Raw genomic sequence first — 20,034 nt, forward strand, 5'->3', positions numbered from 1 at the left:
ATGTGCATGATGCATTATGCTTTTTTTTTTCATCATTAGTAAAACAGAAGCTTGGAGGGTTGTATAACTCAAAGGGAAGAAGAAAACCCAGAGTCCCAGACTTGGAAAGGAGAGTAGGGAAAAGAAAAATGTATAGGTACCCGATTCATTTTCCTGGCTGTAGCCTATCAAGAGATAACTGAGATTCAAGCATTCAGACCTCCAGGGCACTTAGTTGATAAAAGGATCTAAGCCCTATTATTCTAGTGTTTGTTCATATGATGAGAACAAGATTTAGATAATTCCAAAGGCCTCCTACAAGAAAAAGGTCCAAGCCTTGCCCTGTTACTAGATACACACCTTTTACCAAAGCAGTAAATCTTCCTTTTGTCTTATCCTGACTGTCATGGACTCTAAGCCTAGCTCCCTTCTGAGTAAAATGCCTGTCATTTTGGAGAAAAATCTCCCTTTCCCCTTGAGTTTATTCCCCCTCTCTGAGTTACAAATGGCTTTGAGTCCTATCTGTTTTGTTTCATTTACTGATTTTTTTCCTCAAAATCCTTCACTAGCTTTGTCTGAAGTGGACAAAGGAAAACGGGGAAATTTCTTTCTTAGGTCTTTTCCTAACCTTACTTGCTTATATTCAGTTGGATCCTTTTCCTCAGAATTTGGGTGACATCTTGGGATTTATTTTTACGTGAAGCGATATGATGACTAGTGAAATCGATATGGACCTCAGAGTCTAAGAGAGTAATGTATGCCAAGTCACCAAACTAGTATAGTGTCTGGAACTTGTTAAAGCTACTTTTCCTTACCTACAGTTAGACTTTTTTTTTTTTGTGAGGAATACATGATAAAGTTTGCTTTTATATTTTCTCAATGTTTCTGTTTCATATGTAGGTAACACTGTGATTCACTTAGATCAGGCATTAGCCAGAATGAGGGAATACGAGCGTATGAAGACTGAGGCTGAAAGTAGCACAAATAGAAGATGCACCTGCAGGATTCTTGAGGATGGGGTTGGTGCTGCCGCCACGAGTACGGTTACTAACTCAGAAGGTGTGTTCTTCCGCTGACTGAAAGTACAGAAACTACAGTTCCATGTGTAAAGAAAATATATAGCCCCACCTGATATATAATAATTTAAGTGCCACTTTCTTTTAGTCATTAAGGGTGCTAAAACTACATAAATGCTCCTTTGTATTAGCGTAAAATCATCAGATTTTAATATTTAGAATTCTGAATAAATGTGTATGTATAATGTCACAGGCTTTATTTTGCTAACAAATCATTTTCTTTTTAAAAATAGAAACTCCTATTGAAAATCATGGTTCACAACAACCCGTAAGCGAAGTTTCTACTGTCCCATGTCCTAGAATTGATACTCAGCAGCTGGACCGGCAAATTAAAGCCATTATGAAAGAAGTCATTCCTTTTTTGAAGGTAAGCAGTAATTTTTTTTTAAATAAATACTGTGTTTTGGTCTTTAATTCTTACAAAAGACTTCGCTGTAGTAAATTCAGAAAATAACAGGTAAACAAGAAAGCTAAAAACATCAGTTTCATCAGTTATTCTGTAAATTTATCTCCCGTTATTTGTAAAATATGTACTCACTTCCTGTAAGTTATAAGAATGTGCATTTGTTCATGTAGATAGATGGGTAGATATATTTGAGAGTTTGAAACCATTCCTTCAAGTGAGTTGACTTAAACTACATAAGCGGTTACTTGCTTTCATCTTAGGCATAGTTAAGTGTTGCCTTTTTTGTTTTACATTTTTGTTTTATGACTGATCCAATAAATAACTTTTAAGCATGTCTTTTTTGGTAAAATATATACGGCTAGCAATATTTATTTAATATGTACAGTTACTTTCTAAGGTTTAAAAAATCTAAATGATTTAGGTTTATGCTTAGGGAATGCAGTCATCGTACAGTTAGGAAATTTTATTGCTTTTACCATTTTGTGTCTGATTTAATTGATACCCCCTCATAAATATTCACTTAACTAAATTTAGTGTTTCAAGAAGTTTTTGAGGCCAACAAAATGAGTAGAACTAATGATCTGATTTTAACTATTTTGTTTATGTCTCATTTCACATCAAATCTTGACTTTCTTGGTAGGATCATAGAACTTCTTTGTTAATGTCAGCATTATATCCTTCACCTAAGCTAGACTTCTTGAATCTCATACCCTCTATCACCAGTGAGTCAAAAATTGATTTTCCCCTTAAGGAGCAGTCACTTTTCCTTCCTCTCTCCAATAGCATAACCTTAATTCAGATCCTCTTGTTTTGCCTAGACAGCTTGTCATGGTAGGCATGAAAATGAATGTTTACTAAGCAGACTCCCTAGCCTTCAAGAGATTTCACTGGTGGACCTGGTATACTTCCCAGCTCTGTCTCTCCCCACTCTCCATCTGGTCCCCTCACTCACTCGCTCACTCACTCACTTCAAGTTACTCAACATTTCCTGTTCCTGCCATTGCGTTTTCATGTATCAGCCCTTTGTACAAGTTGTCATTATTGAAAATATAAATTCCTTCACTCTTTTCTGCTTGGCAGAAATATCCTTTCTTCAGAGATAACTGTTGTTTCTATATGCTACCATAACTCCTTGCAGAACCTAGTGTGTGCTGCTTTTAAGATATCAGTATATTCAGCAAGTAATGAGTGTCTCCCGGTGAGCCGGCCACTGCTAGGTGATAAATAAGAAATGGCCCCTGGAATTAAAAATTACCATCTGTTGGACAGTGCATAGCATGGAGTGATTGATTGTTCATGTATTTGACTTTTTTTCTCTGTTTTTATTTTTTAACTGCCTGCTCTGTCAAATGATTTTTTTAAAAAACAACTTAATTCTTTCAATTTAAGGAACCTTAGAAATCATCTAGTTTAGTTAGTCACCTCACTTTATAGATTTCTATAGAGAAAAACAAAATCAGAACATGAACTTACCTGAGTAAAGGTTAGAAGACCTGCCCAGATGAGTTTAGTGGCAGAAGAGGGATGAGAACCTTGAGTACTTGATGTGGGTTGTTTTTATGGACTCACCTCCAAAAGTGAACCATGATTTGGATTATTAGGTAGTTTGCACGTGCTTCTAAAGGAAGATGAAGAAGAGGAGATGCCCAAAAGGCTTGTTCGGACGTTAGGACAGTGTTTTCAGTTGGGGGTAATTTTGACCCTAAAAGCATTTTGTAGGGTCTACATACAGTTTTAGCTCTCAGGACTTGGAGAGTGGGGGTGCTTTTGGCATCTAGTGGGTGGAGGCCAGAGTGTGCTGCTGAACCCTCCCGCACTGCACAGAATGTCCATAATGCTGAATGGGGCTGAGAAAGCGGAGGTTGAAGATGCACGAGGTGAGTTGTGAGGAGTGGTTGAAATGAACTGAACTGCAAATGGGGGAGACAGGCACTATGGTGACTAGGGCATGAGTAGTTCTCCTTAAGATTGCAGGAAGGAAGTAATGAAAAGTATTGAATCAGCTCGTTTCTTTTTACCGGCTGTTACCTGCTGTGGTGGGTCAAAAGGTACAAACCCCTTAACATGTGTAGAGCAGGAGTTTGGCTGTTATGAACAGATATTTCTAAACGTGTGTCTGAAAGTTGAGAAGTATCTATGCAAGAAAAAAGTCTTATGTGAACTAATATTTTTTTAAACGATAGGTAAGTTTACATCCTAACCAACTAGGGTTTTTCTCAGGAGCACATGGATGAAGTATGCTCTTCTCAACTTCTAACTTCAGTAAGACGTATGGTTTTGACTCTCACCCAGCAAAATGATGAGAGCAAAGAATTTGTAAAGTTCTTTCATAAACAATTGGGAAGTATATTACAGGTAAGAGTTTATACTTGTATGACTTACCAACATACACCCTCTAGTTGGGATTTTTTTTTTTTTTTTGCCATTTCCTGGCAATATGCAATTTATTCAAATAAATGTCCATTCTGGTATCCATTGGGGATGACATTTCAGTACCTTTTTAGGTTATTCCTTTATCTGGTTCAAAAAAATATTGTATTATGGGGCGCCTGGGTGGCTCAGTCGTTAAGCGTCTGCCTTCAGCTCAGGTCATGATCTCAGGGTCCTAGGATCGAGCCCAGCATCGGGCTCCCTGCTCAGTGAGGAGCCTGCTTCTCCCTTTCACTCTCCCCCTGCTCTCTCTCCCAAGTAAATAAAATCTTTAAAAAAAAAATTGTATTAGGGCCTATGTCTTCCTTTGACTCGATCATCTCTAAGGCCTAGCCAAACTATAATAAAATTTTTGTCTTGATTTTTCTCCTACCCAGTAAGAACATTTCAAGGTTGTTGTTAGGAAGTATTCTGTGATATTTTCTAAAATAATTTTTTTTCCAGTGTGGGAAATTTTAGAAAACCAGAAACCATCTGTTTGATTGTAGAGACTTCTTAGGCTGTAATAGTAACTTTAAATAATGTTAAAGGTCATGATTCTCAACTGGGGGCAATTTTGCAATGCCCACAGACATTTGTCACACAGGCAGAAGTGGCTGGTACTAACATCCTGTGGCATGTTAATAGTGCTGAGGTGTGGATCCCTTTGTTAAGTAAGGATACCTTACTTCATATAATAAACATCTTTACAGTTTCAGTACACTGATATGTTTTCCCCATTAAGATAGTTCAGTGATGTGTATTTTACTCCAAACTAGGAAATATGTTTTTCTTTTCATCTTCATTACAAAAATTTCCCATAAAACTGTTCCTTACTTCCTATTCCTGTGTTTAAATTGGTTTTAGAGAAAGTATTGTCATTTTGTCTATTAATAGCTTTTAAAACCCGAGGCTTGACGCAAATTTCCATCACTATAATTTTCCATTTTGTTTTTATTAAGGTAAAGTAAAATTCAATAATAGGTTTTAAGTCATGCTGGCTCTATTTAATCTAATTGTAACTAACACATAATCTATAAGGACTATAAGACATCTCTCTTGTTCTGCAGTTTAAAGATGTTTAGGATAATTTTTAGACAAATATGTTTTTATAAATTTAAGTAGTTTATTCCTACAGAAAGAAAGAACTCCATTCTAGAATCAGGCTCAAAGAGAAATCCTTTATAATTAAATGTTTTTGTTTATCAAGACCTGTGCAATCCTCCCTCAGTTTTGGCTACTGTTACATAATTGAGACAGATGCCAAAGTATTAGTTTGAAAATAAGATTTTTTTCTGAGAAAATTTGGCTGCTTTTCTTACATCCCATTCCCTGATTTTTTTTCCGCAAAGGGACTTAGAGAAGAATAAAGATTAGTTTACAGTAAATCTTGCCCCAGACTACTGAAAATTTTTCATGAGGTAGAGCTTTAAAATACTATCTTCTACTTTTTTCTCTAAGAAACCTATTCAGTGAATTTTTTTTTTTTTATGAGGCAGCCACATTTGTACTTCTTGCACAATTATGCTAGATGAGGTGGTTTTTGGAGGGAGGAGACAACATACATGTTTGCTGGTTATCAGAATTGCATAGTCCATATTATTTTAGGAAGAAAAAGAAATGCAGTTTTATAAAAAATGTCTTAGAATATAGCTGACTGACTTACTTGATGATGCAGTATTTCAACTTGAATAGGACTAACGTTTGCTTTAAATTGATTCTGAAGAAAAAGTTAAATTAGAATGACTTCCTGGCTTATATAAAATGGGGGAACTTGAAAAGTACTCTGAGTTAACACTGAGAAAAGGAGGACTAGTATTTTCCTCCTGGCACCTCAGCTTCTCACTGTGGTAAATATGTATCCCCTGGTTTACTCATTTGTGGCCCACCAGTTCTATTAGGGACTAAATCTGTGGATGATCACCTGCCCTGTTCTTTTCCTTTTGTATACTCTTCAGAGGAGACTGGCATGATTCCTACTTACGTTAATATCACTAAAGAATATTACGGTCTTGGGCACCTGGGTGGCTCAGTCAGTTAAACGTCCCACCTCTTGGTTCCGTTCAGGTCATGGTCCTGAGATCAAGCCTCATGTAGGGCTCTGTGCTCAGTGGGGAGCCTGCTTGAGATCTTTCCCTCTCCTTCTGCCCCTCCCCCCTGCTCATGCATTCTCTCTCTCTCTCTCTCTCTCACAAAATCATTAAAAAAAAGAATGGGATGCCAGGGTAGCTCAGTCGGTTAAGCATTTGCCTTTGGCTCATGTCATGATCCTAGGGTCCTGGGTTCAAGGTCCGCATCGGGCTCCCTGCTCAGTGGGGAGTCCTGCTTCTCCCTCTACCTGCTTATGCCCTCTCACTCTCAATCTTTCTCCCTCAAATAAATAAATAAAACCTTTAAAAACAAATATTACTCTTTGTGTAGTAATCTTAGCCATTAGTTTTAGCTTTTTGCATACTAAAAAGTAATAAAATTGTTTTTCCCTAGGTGAGTATTGTAATTTAAACTTGTTAATCCTCTGTATTGCTCTACCTACAGTTGAAGTTTACTATAATGCTTAAAATTACATGGTTTATCTTTGAATAGGATTCACTGGCAAAATTTGCTGGCAGAAAACTGAAAGACTGTGGAGAAGATCTTCTCGTAGAGATATCTGAAGTGTTGTTTAATGAATTGCTTTCTTTAAGCTCATGCAAGATTTGGATAACAATAGTATAACTGTTAAACAGAGGTGCAAAAGGAAAATAGAAGCGCTGGAGTGATCAGTCTTATGCCAAAGAGGTAAATGACATTCATTTTGAATTTAGGAGTAGTTATAATTAGCATTAAAATCAATTGCTTGATCATTATTAGCTAAAACCATACTTGACCTCAGCTAACATATTTTCTAAGTAATAGCAGTTAATCAGATTACCTAAATCAGTACATATGCTAGCCACATCTCGAATCTCAGATGTGACAGCAGTGGCTAAAAGATCAGGAATGCAGATAGGAATTGGTGACAGGAATTATCAGCTGTCTTACATTGTTGTCACTCACGCTCCAGAGAAGAGAGGACGACTGGGGCTCTGTCCTGACCAGCTGTCTGCAGTAGCTGTTTCAGCCCTGACAGAGCTCAGATCTACCAGGTGTATTTATCACCCCAACCAACACACATGCTTGTTTACAAGTTAAGACTTTGGTTGCACATCTCAGTAGCTTCTTATACCTTGTTAAATTAGTTTGATCACATATGAACTTGGGATGGGATTCTTCCCCTCAACTTGAGGCATACCAGCAGGTTTCTCCCTTAGACCTTTCCCTCCTTTTGATTGTCTAATCATGAGAAGGAAGGCACGTCAAGACCCAAAACAAAGAGGTAACCTTTCTCCCTGAAATCTAAAGTAGAAAGTCAAGCCATCCATTTCACACTTTTCTTAATATTTTCACTCTAGACATAGATAGGTTTCAGATCATTTCAGTCATTGCCAAGAGCTTGAAGAAAATAAAACAGGATAAAACCATAATAAATGATTGGAAAGACTACTTTAAGATAGGCAGTCTCATGAGGCTGTTTGAGTGGGTGAAGTATGAACTAAGGCAAGAAAGGAGTTTATAATGAAGATGAAAAGGAAGAACATTCCAGGCAGGGAGAACTATAAGTTCAAAGACTCGGAGACAGGATTGAGCAGTTTGGAGAATGTATAGAAGGCCAGGGTAGCAGGAACACCTCACCAGAGGTGAGAGTGTAGGAGATGAGGTCACCTGGGTAGGTAAGGCCAAACTATGGGGCCTTAGCAACAGCGGTAAGGACCTTCTATTTGATTTTATTCTAAGCATGATGGACAGCCATGGGAAATTTTGAAATAGAGGAGGGACATAATCTCATGTGCAGTAAAAAGTTTGGTCTAGATACCATGTTGTATAAGAACTGTGGAGAGAAGAGACAGAAGCAGAGACGAGTCTGAAGACTTGGCCCTAGTGCAGGTAGGAGATAATGTGACTTGCTCCGAGTGCGCACCTGCAGATCCATGTTGGCGATAGCATCAATGAGGCATTCTTATGGTTAGATGTGGATTATACAGGTAAGCCCAGGCTGCTTCCTGGTGTCTGACTTGTACATGGGGTGCATTAAGGGGCCGTTTACTGAGATTGGGAAGACTGAAGGAGGCTGGGGTTTGGGGAGGGAGTCAAGGTTTTTGTTCTGGAATTAATGAATTTGAGATGCTCATTATTCAGGAGATGTGTGGTAAGCAGTGTTGATTTTTGTTTGGCTCATTTAAAAGATTTCAGTAAAAGAGCTGAATTTACATTTCTAAAAACATTCAACTCTTGGGACTGTGGTCAAAAACTGCAGCATTTGTTAAAGTTACTGAATATCTAAGTATAATGCTGAAAGGTCACCCCTAAATTCTGTTTAATTTTGCTTATAGGCCAAAAGGATTCTTGAAGGAGATCATGACTCACCTGTTGGAGAAATTGATGATGAAGACAAAGTAAGTGGCTAATTAATTTGTGCCTAAAAACAATGCTTTTGAGACAAAAGATTAAATAACTTTAATAGCTTTTACCTTAATGTTTGAGAGAAAGCTTTATCATCAAATGGCCTTTCTTCTGCCAAAATTTTATTTTTTCTTAAAAATAACGTTTTGTATTTTTTATTAGATCATGACTGTTTTTGTGATGGGCTTACTATATATACCTTTTAAAATGTATTTTAAGGAATTCATTACATGTATTTGTGGCTAGGACAAGGATGAAACTGAAACAGTTAAGCAGACTCAGACATCTGGGATGTATGTCGATGACGGTCCCAAAAATGTGAGATCGGATGTTTCTGACCAGAGGAAGATGAAGAAAGTGAAGAATGTCCGGTGTCTATTAGTAAGTGTAAAGGCTCCGTACCGGGTTTATACGTTGGCTCTTTATAGGTCACTTATTCCAACATTTGGGTGGATTGTAATGAAGGTAGAGTTAGGTGTCCACCAACTCTGAGCGATCTGGTGTGGCCCTGACCAGATGCCCTGTCCTTTCTGCACCGCAGTGTTCTGCTGCCTGCTGTTTGGGAAGCTTTCAGATACTGTATGTAAAGGACTTGGGCAGTGCAGGAATGCAGTACATGGTGGCTGCTCTTAAGATTTAGTGCTGAAAATTTACTAAAAACTGTGTATTAATCAACTTAGACTTGTCCAAAGCTGAAACTCAGGCTTTGACTAATTATGGAAGTGGAGAAGATGAGAATGATGATGAAGAAATTGAAGAATTTGAAGAGGGGACCTGTGGACCGTCCAGACTTCACTTCAGGCTAACACCGAAGCTATAGAAGAGACTGAACATGATTATCAGGTATTCCGGTCCGCACTAACACACCTTCCCCCGTCTTCTAACTCCTGAAGGCAGATCCTCCTTAAGGATGTCAGAATTTACGGCTTCCCTATTCTCGTTTTCATGAATAAACAAGTCTTTTTAATATCCTTACTAAAATCTCAGTCAAACACTAGTTTATTTTTATATTTAGCAATGCTTATATATAAAGCACTTTAATCTTTTTTGGGGGGGTGGGGGGTCAACTTACCTAGAAGATCTGGATTTTTCATGAATCTTTATGTATTTCCTAGTCATACATGGAAACAGGATATAACAAAAATCATTCCCTTTCCTACCTCCACCTTATCTTGTCCCATAGGTAGCACTTTGTATGATTTCTTCGGTTATGTAACTGTATTTCTGAATAATATGACATTCTCTGTTGACTTCCTGTTATAGTAGATGAAGACTTTTAGGTCACTTAATTAAACTCCTCATTTAATTATATTAATCCTATCCTCCTCATTCAGTTGTATCTTTTGCTTTAAACCTACATTTGACCATAGATCTAAACAAACTACATAAATATTACGGGCTGTTGAACTAAGCAAATACTGTTTATTGCTTAGTCTCAGACATTTTTTTTCACTTGAAATTAATAATTGTCTCCATTTTTTATTTGCCTGATTTTCTTTGACCACATACCCAAGTCTGTTCTGCCCAGCAATAGCTGTATAAACTCAGGGGACTTTTCTGCATGTACCAGTTTGTCAGTTTGTCCTTCCTGCTCCATCCTGGCTTTGCTCTTCATTAGACCTGCTCACTAGCTAGCAGCCTGAGAATCCCCTTTGTCCTTCTTTATTCTATCTGTTTCTGGAATCCAGTCTTGTCCTCCTTTTGCCTCATTTTGGTAGAGCACATTTCTAGTACCTCTCTGAGAAAGAGTGCATGAAAGATAAATATTTTGAGACTTTATAGGTCTAAGAAAATCTTAAATTCTTCCAGGTTGAAACATCATTTCAGTGCCTCTGCTGAGAAGGCTGATGCCTTTTTCGTTCTGATTCTTTGTGTTCTTTTTTTGCCCAACTAGAGCTCTCCCCCCTGGAGTTCTGAAGTTTTACAGTGATAGACATTGTTGTGTGTCTTTTTTCATTCACTATACTCAGTACTCAGTGGGTCTGTAAGCAGTCAATAACCATGTCCTTTATTTTGGTAAATTTTTTTTTTTTGTATTGCTTCCCCACCATTTTATCCTTTCATTCCTCTTGGAATTAATATTATCAGACATTATTAGCCCTCATGGGTTGATTTTCTGATTTTCTTCTCTCTTCCTTTTATCATCCCCTTGCTCTTTTTGTTTTACTTTCTGGGAGATTTCTTTGATTAATAACTTACATGAATGTCATATTTTTAATTTCTAAATACTTTTATTTTCTGATTACTTTTTTATAGCATGCTGTTAGTTCAAAGAAGCGCTATCTTCTCTTACACACCTGGAGGCTTTCTTCAAATGTCTGTGGCACCTTCAGTGTTTATACTAAAAAATGATACACCAGAAAGCTGGTTGGGGTTGTTCTGGGTTTCACTGTTAGGGTGCTTGGGTAGATAGCTTTTTGACAGAAAATCCTAAATGTTAATACTGATTGGCCTTTTCTCTGGGGCGGTTTGTTTCTCCAGAGAAGGGTCTTCCATTCTCCTCTTGCCCAGGCTGAGGTAGTCATACCTCCTTGGCTGCCTGTGTTCAGGAGCTAGATGTGGGAGCGGTGCTGAGGGTCCATCACTAAGACTTGTGCTGAACCCTTCTGTTTTCAGCATGACATTTTATCCTGTCCTCCTCTGTGCTTTCTGGACCCCACCCTTACCCCTGGCAGCTCCCGGGTCTGAGGCTCACTAGGTCGGTTTATCCAAAATCTCCCATTTTCTGTTAAAGTTGGGGGAGGGAACCTCGATGTTTGCATTTTCTTTTAACAGCTTCAGAGAACCACCAGCACCACCCTCTTTTCATCCACCACTGTATTCCTCTTCCAAGCATGAGGGGAATCTGATTTTTGTTCTCTCCTCCTGCTGAAGGCACTTGGCTTTATCTTTCTCCCCTCCTGGTCAGTTCTTCTTCCATTCACTTAACATCTACATATAAAAGGGTATCTTTTATTTTCTTTCAAGATAGAGTCTGATCTGGGCGCCTGGGTGGCTCAGTCGATAAGTGTCTGCCTTCAGCTCAGGTCATGATCCCAGGGTCCTGGGATCGAGTCCCACATCGGGCTCCCTGCTCAGCGGGAAGCCTGCTTCTCCCTCTCCTACTCCCCCTGCTTGTGTTCCCTCTCTCGCTGTCTCTCTCTTTGTTAAAAAATAAATTAAAAAAATCTTTAAAAAAGTCTGATTTGAAAAAAAGAAAATTTAAAAACATAGTGGAATCCATAATACTCTAGTTCTCTATTATTTTGAGGTTAAGAAGAAAATGAAACATTGTACTTAGCCATCTTAAAGTTTCAACTACAGCCTCCTTGAAACACTTTCAAAAGATATTTTTAAATTCCCTTGTATGAAGGTCTCAGGTTGGACAGACACCATACACTCCTAACCATCTCCTATATAATGGCCATATATTTTAGGCCCTGCTATTAAGACATCACTTTTTCCTTCTAGGTACTACAACATGACTTTGAAAAATCAGGAGAAAGCAAAAATGTCTCATCAGAACAAGAACTCACTACTAGTAAAGGCAAGAAATCTAAAGTGTTCAATTTTAGGATTATTTAAAGTGCCCATAGTGCTTAAAAGCTAAAGAAAAAAAAATCTAAATTCTTAGCTAATGTAAGTTTGAAGGTATTTTGGGCCTGATGTATGTCTTTTCTTCTTCCCCTAAATCCTTTATAGAAAACACGAGGGCTTGGTTTCTGCAAACAGCTGCTCAAGAAAAGTTGACAAATAATTAAACACACAGAAAAAATCTTCAAAGAAAACATCTTTAGATAACAAACATGGAGGATTTTTTTCAAATACCCATTCCTGGGTATTACTCATTAATATCATACTTCATTAGAAATTGAGTGGATTTCAGGAAATTGATTTTTAAAACATCCCCAGATGAATCTGATCAACTAGTTTTAGGAATCATTGATAAGGAAAATTTGTAGTTGTCTTTTGAGTCTTAAAGGTCTTGATTACTCATTCATACATACTGTCTATTTGGTATAATAGTGAAATTTAACAACTGTTGCATTTCACTAAAGTTGACTTTCTTTTGATGACAGGTGACCAAGATAGCACTCCTGTGAAACCCTGTTACCTCAATATTTTGGAAAACGAGCAACCTTTAAATAGCGCTGTCCAGAAGGACTCTCTCACTACCATTGATTCATCTAAACAGCCTAACCCTCTGCCTTTACCTTTAACTGAAATTGAAACCTTGGTGCCTACAGTCAAAGAAGTTAAATCTGCTCAGGAAACTCCTGAGAGCTCTCTGGCTGGAAGTCCTGATACTGAATCTCCGGTGTTAGTGAATGACTATGTATGTATCATCTACATTTCATTTCTATGCGGATTTCTTCCTTTTCAGGTTAACATTTTCAGTCTGTAAACACAGACTGTGTTTAGGTTTGTTTGTGTTTGTGTTTAGAAACTGCCAAAAAAAATTTCTTACTTAGTTTACACTTGAACAGAAGGGTGATAATGAATTAAGATGATCATATATCAAAACCTAAAAGCTGTTCTACTTTTTTATAAGTTTATGACCCAGATTTTGAGTTTTAGGTGGCAACCTTGAGAGAGTTCAAGTTCAGACCCGAACAGATGATGTGTGAATCATTAATCTCTTACAGTGCCCAAGCTTGACATCTCAACAATTTTAGAACATTTCATAAATCTTTGATAAACCTAAAAGTTTACAGTTTGACAGCAGTAGACTCCTTACCGCAAATGACGGAAATATATGGTAGCAAATCTGTATTTAGGATGTAGGTCGGTAAGCTGAGTTTTACTCTGGACTTTTTTGTTTCACTTTAATTTTATAGCATGTAGGTTATAATATGGATCTTGGACTGTGTTTTGTATACTTTCTCTTGTGGGCAAAAATTGAGGAATTTATAACAATGTACTTTTAGATCTAAATAGAGTGTTTTTGTTTTTTCAATTAACATTAGTTTTCTTCCTAAAGATAGAGTTACAATTATGAGTTCCTAATTTCTCAGAAAGGAAGCCTATAATATTTCAAAACCATTACTAGAAAGAGTAATTTAACCGTTTTGATGGCTTCACCAACAGTGAAATTAGCATTTACAACTCTGAAAGTTACCTGTTAGACTTATTCTTACTGTAATTTAATGAGTGCATAGAGTTGCTCTAGGAGGCAGTCAAGTGAAATTAACTTAAAGTTTGATTATAGAGGGACTTGAATTTGAAATTTAGGCAGGGGACACTACTGAAGTTCTTTGCGCAAGAAAGTCAAATGGCCAGGGTCATGGTTTTTTGAAGACGAATCTGATGATTGATGACTGTTGTCAGGGATGCTACATTAGGAGGCTCCCTTACCATAGGAACCAAGTACAAGCTTAATGAGAGAGAGGTGGGTGAGAAATGTTGAAAGAAGAGGAAAAATCTAAGGTTTCCACTTGGGTAATTGGTAAAATGATACTATTAAAAATCAGAAAGGAGAACTAGGAGAATAAAAGAATTCAAGTTTTAGAGAGACACTGAAATGATCACAAAAATGAGCTATTAGAGTCATACCTCATCTTTTTCAGCTTCCACGGAGTTGATACTGAAAGCCTGTATGTAAATTCTGCTGGATACACTCTTGATGCGTTCTGTAAACATTATCAAGAAACCAGAATTGTTGTTGTGATGCTTTTAGCCCTCAGTGTAACTACTGTTTCTTCCTTTAACCTGTATAAGCTGGCTCTTTGTTTTTTCAAATGGGGACAGAAACGCTCAACAGTGTGGCCCACAGCTACAAGTACATGGCCCTTCCTATGTGCTCCCACTTTGCTTTATTCATAGAGCTGAACACAGAAAAAAACCAAATAGGACAGAATTACTGATGTATACTTGTATCTAAGAATCCATTTTATCCATTTTATCCTTGGCATGTATGACTTTAGATGGCTTAGATCCAGAGATAGAGTGGATTGCCTTCCCCATTAAATATAATTTATCTTACAGGAAGCGGAATCTGGTAACATAAGTCAAAAATCTGATGAAGAAGACTTTGTGAAAGTTGAAGATTTACCACTTAAACTGACAATATATTCAGAGGTATTTTGCTCTCTTTAATTAAACTTGTCTTTATATGACAAATACTACTGGGATGAAAACTGATTTTCAGTTTTTTTTTTATTTCAAAGGCAGATCTAAGAAAGAAAATGGTAGAAGAAGAACAGAAAAACCATTTATCTGGTGAAATACTATGTGAAATGCAAGTTGAAGAATTAGCTGGGAATTCTCAGACACTAAAGGAACCTGGTAAGGGTTACCACTTTCAACCATAACATATTGAAAAATTAATGGAACCTTGATACCATCAGTTTATTTTTTAAATCCACTACTAGTACTTGGAAGATTTAATCCAAATATTGGAAGGGAAGCATAATTCTGTAAAAAGTCTAGAGAGTTTTAAAAGCAAGGTAACAGAAGCACAATTTTAAGAAGGAAAGGTACAAAAGAATTCATGATAAACCGGTGGGAGCCCATTTCTTTTAACTGTTGGTTTTTAGTTCCTTTGGATGAGACCCTCTGTATCTCCAAATGATATTCTTAAAATTTTTCTTAATTTAAAAAATTCAGACATCTCTTGTCTTCCCTATGAAAAGTGAGCATTTGGACCTCTCTCTCCTTTCACTATTATTTTTGGTTTTTCTGTGTTACCTTTGTTATTTTTAATATATATGTTTTCTAGTTCCATCAGCTTTCGTCATTACTCAGCTGCTACTCCCTTTTCCTTCTGCTTTCTCTATTCAGTTTTACTCATCCTCTCACATTAAAGTTATAAAAGCAAACACACATTTTTGTAATTGTAATAGTTAAAACTACTTTTTCTGAAGACCATTCTGTGTAAACATGACTCATTGCAGAGTCAGGTGATAATCCCACATTTCCTTCTTTATGGATCTAATAGCACAACCCCTGGGCCACTCAGAGGAGAATGTGTCTTGCATCAAAATCAAAGATTTTCTTTTTGTTATTCTTTATCAATTCATCAATTTTTGTTTTTCCTGGAAATGGGTGAAGAGAAGGGCAGACTAAGTATCAAACCTTCAGCTGACCTCACCTGCGCCCCTCCCAGTGGGTCCAGGCTGAGCCCCGCCCCCCTTCCTTGCACCTCCATCTGCTTTGAGCATTGCAGGGATTTGTTGTCTCCGGGCCTGCTCTCCCTCAGCCACTCTTCTTGGTCGGGATTTAGTTTCATAGTTTTTTTTTTTTTCTGGTGGAATTTTAAGAGACAGGAAGTATCTGTTCAGTCTGCCATCTTCAAACAGAAACCCTCACCTGTTTTTACACTAAATTAGTATTTCCTTTATAACTTTATGCTAAAAGTTTTAATGTAAGAGAACAATAATAAATTCTAGTGAGTAATATCTTAATTCAGTAATTTATAGTGCATTAATTATTCTGTTTTTCAGAAACAGTGGGAGCCCAAAGCGTATGAGATGTCTTCAGAGGCTCATGTAACTCGCTTTACATAGTCAATGCATATATGATATGGCACTAAATAAACATCTGTTTTGATCTGTATAAAAATGTAAATTAGTTTGACACTGCATTCTTGATAGGTGTGCTGATTTCTGCCCATGGCAGTTTAAAACATCAGAAACTGAATTCTGGACAGATTGAAGCCTTGATACACTGTGGGGTTGTTTTTCTTCTTTCTTTCCTTTTTTTTTTGTCATTTTTTTTCCCTCCCCTTGTGATGTTTGGTATCGTTAAATTTAAGATGTAGTTTTAAATAAAGTTTGGACTTACCTGTAAAGTAACTTTTTTGGAAATTATGTTGAATTCTATGCAGTAAGTCACTGTTCAATGTGATTAGGAGATTTAGAGAAGAGCAAGAGTTAGAGAAATACAGAATTTAATATAAAGACCAGCCATCAGGCCAGGCTTCCAAATAATATCAGTGTTACTGCTGTTGGGTCTAGATACCTGCATGTCTTATTCCTGTGCAAGAATAGGGCAAGTTATAAAGGTATCCTGGATATTGGTGAAGTTATTATAGAATATAAATATTCTCTTCAAATTGGGTAAGTTTAGAACACTTAGAACTTACATAATTATCAGATAAGTATTTTCCAGAATTCAGTTGCTATCTATGTTGCCATGTTCTTTAAAAAAAAAAAAAAGTGTTGTATAATCCTGCACAAACAAGTAACACTGTGATTAATTTTACATGAAAAACCAAACTGTTTCAAGTAGGGATTATAGAACTAAATTTTATGTACCAGAATATTAAGGCTCTGTATGCCTTCAGACAAACTTGCGTTTTGAGATAGCAGTTGATTCTGTGTGTGGTAACAGAGAAGCAGATTTGCAGATGAAGTATTAAGTAGTAAACATCTGTGGGATATCTTTATCACCAAGTAAATCAGTTTTTCAAAAGGTGAATTACCTTTAGATCGCAAACTTGCCATATACCCAACTAAGGCTTCACAGAGCCAGTTAACAGTTAGGTCAGTCTTACAGGTTTTTTGTTGAATAAAATATGTAGATTTAGTTTCAGTTAGTATTTGAAATTTATTAACAATTTACTGAAATACCCCATAAGAAAAGAAGTTGGTTGGTATTCCTTTAAAATTCTTAGTTGCATTATACTTCAGTGTAAAATTATAACACCTAATCAGGGAGTGTTAAATGAGGAATTTCCCTATGAGGACATTCACTGTATTGGTAATTAATTTATGTGAGGTATCGATCTCCAAAATTAATAAAAGAAAACCTATTCAGAGAACTATCATTCAGATCAGGAATTCTTACCCAGTTGGCCTGGGAAACTGAAACAATAAATTAGATTATATGTATGCTCAAGTTCTAGATTCTGAACAGAAAGGGGAGAATTTCATGTTGGCACTCCAGCCGAGCCTTACACATATTACGGCCGTGTCTCTCTTGTGCAGATTAAAGTTCGGTCCAGTGGAAGACCTGTACTTCTGAGTTCTTTTCCCAGCACCTATGAACCTTATCTCACTGACTGACTTAAGTTACAGCTGCTGTCATGTACTGTTGTTTTCTATTTTAGAAGATAATTCCGCTTTAAAAATACCTGGGGCTGAAGATCAGATAACTTGTTTTACCCTTAGTAACTACTGCTCGAAGGTTAGCCATTAATATTTGTTAATTTTTAAGGTGAAACTCGGGTAATAGATCAAAAAGGGAGAAAAGGTGAAAATGAGTGAGAGAGAACCTGTGCAGGTTGAGAGAATGCTTAACAATAGTGAGCTCACCAGACTGGGCGGTACTCTGTATCTTGTGACATTCACTCTGGGTACGTGCGTTTTCACTGTGAATAAATGTCTGTCCATACAACCATGAACTGCATTTTCATTTAAACTGACATAAGCATTTATGCCTTAGAAATTATTCCAGAATTATGGCTTATTTAACAATTTTAAATGTAAGAAAACAGAACAAAAAACCAACCAAACAAAAAAAATAGAAGACATAAAAAATAGTGACATAACAACTAGCCAGGGAGGAGACTTCTCAAACTTAAGCCATTTTTCTTCCACTGTAGCTGTAGTCTATTAATTTCTGAATTATATCTATTTCATATACTATGTAGAGAATAGTCTCATATTTACCCAAAGTTAGCCTGGGTAACCCTTTGAAGCCAGGCACTGACTTCTCTCTAGCTATGAAAGTCCTAAATGGCATCTTCCAAAAGAAAGCTGTTTCATCTGCACTGAAAACCTGTTGTTTAGTGTTAGCTGTCTGCATTGATGATCAGAGCCAGATCTTCTGGATGTTTCTTGTTTATTGTCCCATTTTACTTAATATGGTTTGTTCTTGACCTGTGAGAAATAATTGGCTCTAGATGTCACATGTTTCACTGTACAAACATGGCTGCCCAGTCGCCTTGTCCGGAGGGGCCGTCATTTCTTGCTCTTGCCGGACAACTCTAATCACTGCATTAATGTTGGCCGTCTTTATACATCTGGTTGCTTCCTCAGCATCACTGGCGTCTCTGCTTGGCTCATTTTCCATTAAGGAACAGAGGGGAATCCTGTGTCTTTAAATACTTTGATTCATACAAAGTTTTAATTATAAGTTCATCTGCCCAGACTCAGAACAACCCTGGGCCAGCAATTTACAGAAAGTTACTGATTTGGATATTTTGGAAACGAATTGCATTATAAAGCTTGAGTTCGAGTTCTCGCCTATATACCTAATTAACGTACAAACAGTCCCCAACCTAATGATGGTCGGAGTTACGATTTTTCAACTCGATGTAAGTACAGGCACACGGTGGGGATACTACAGGCTTGGTTCCAGACCACTGCAATCAAGTGGGTTGAGTAGATTTTTGTGGTTTCCCAGGGCAGATAAAAGTTTATGTTTACACTATACTGTAGTCTGTTGACTACAGGGTCCTGGAATCGAGCCCCGCATCGGGCTCCCTGCTCAGTGGGGAGCCTGCTTCTCCCTCTCCTCCTCCCCCTGCTTGTGCTGTCAAATAAAATCTTTAAAAACGAAAAAAAATGCTAACCAAGTTGTAATCATTTTGCTGGTGGAGGGTCTTGCCTGGGTGTTGATGGCTGCTGACTGATCAGTGGTGGCTGCTGAAGGCTGGGTTGGCCGTGGAAGTTTCTTAAAATAAGATATCAATGAAGTTTGCCCACATCGGTGGACTTCCTTTCTCTCTAGAATACTCTGCTATTTGATAGCATTTTACTCACAGAACTTCTTCCAAAATTGGAGTCAATCCTCTCAAGCCCTGCTGCTGCTTTATCAACTAAGTTGATGTAATTTTCTCAATCTTTTCTTGTCATTTCGACAGTCTTCACAGCATCTACCCCGGGAGTAGATTCCATCTAAAGAAACCCACTTTCTCTGCTCATCCGTAAGAAGCAACTCCTCATCCGTTCAAGTTTGATGAGGTGGCAGCAGTTCAGTCCCATCAATCATACAGCTCCGCTTTTTTAAATTTATTTTTACGTAATCTCTACACTCAACATGAGGCTTGAACTTACAACCCCAAGATCAAGAATTGCATGCTCTACTGAGTCAGCCAGGTGCCCCTTCAGGCTCCACTTCTAGTTCTCTTATTATTCCTACCACATCCGTAGTTCGTTCTTCCACTGAAGTCTTGAACCTCTCAGAGTCATCCCTGAAAGTTGGAATCAGCGTCTTTCAAACTCGTGTTAACGCTGATATTTTGACCTCTTCCCATGAATCACGAATGTTGTTCATGGCATCTAGAATGGTGAATCCTTTCCAGAAGGTTTAATTTACATTGCCCAGATCCATCTCAGGGATCACTGTCTATGACAGCTATAGCCTTACAAATACATTTCATAAATAGTAAGACTTGAAAGTAAAAAACACTCCTTGATTCCTGTGCTGCAGAGTGGATGTATTCACAGGCATGAAAACAGCCCAAGTCACGTCCATCCCCATCAGAGCTCTTCGGAGGCCAGGTACATTCTTAATGAGCAGTCCTATTTTGAAAGAGGTGCTTTTTTTCTGAGCTGTAGGTCTCAACCATGGGCTTAAACTATTCAGTAAACCATGTTGTAAACCGATGGGCTTTGTGTACAGGATGGTCATTGAGCACTACTGGCTTCAACTTAAAGACACCAGCTGCATTAGCTCCTAACAGAGACAGCCTGACCTTTGAAGCTTTGAAGCCAGGCACTGACTTCTCTCTAGCTATGAAAGTCCTAAATGGCATCTTCC

The 20,034-nt window shown here is 37.6% G+C and overlaps 1 protein-coding gene across 1 annotated transcript in view; it reads left to right on the forward strand.

The window, feature by feature from the left end:
* The window catches only part of PCM1 (pericentriolar material 1), a 79,568-nt gene extending 63,451 nt beyond the window's left edge, over positions 1-16,117 (forward strand). The window contains 16 exon segments of the mRNA XM_035726395.1: positions 880-1,038; positions 1,289-1,422; positions 3,682-3,816; positions 6,454-6,538; positions 6,541-6,622; positions 6,624-6,648; positions 8,280-8,342; positions 8,596-8,686; positions 8,689-8,730; positions 9,030-9,127; positions 9,130-9,192; positions 11,800-11,875; positions 12,408-12,664; positions 14,314-14,406; positions 14,496-14,613; positions 15,771-16,117. Of these exon segments, the coding sequence (XP_035582288.1) occupies positions 880-1,038; positions 1,289-1,422; positions 3,682-3,816; positions 6,454-6,538; positions 6,541-6,622; positions 6,624-6,648; positions 8,280-8,342; positions 8,596-8,686; positions 8,689-8,730; positions 9,030-9,127; positions 9,130-9,192; positions 11,800-11,875; positions 12,408-12,664; positions 14,314-14,406; positions 14,496-14,613; positions 15,771-15,796 (1,547 nt within the window). The 3' untranslated portion in view covers positions 15,797-16,117.
* The last annotated feature ends 3,917 nt before the right edge of the window (positions 16,118-20,034 follow it).

The sequence above is a fragment of the Zalophus californianus genome, chromosome 2 (assembly GCF_009762305.2).
Source record: "Zalophus californianus isolate mZalCal1 chromosome 2, mZalCal1.pri.v2, whole genome shotgun sequence".
In the NCBI taxonomy this organism is placed as follows: Eukaryota; Metazoa; Chordata; class Mammalia; order Carnivora; family Otariidae; genus Zalophus; species Zalophus californianus.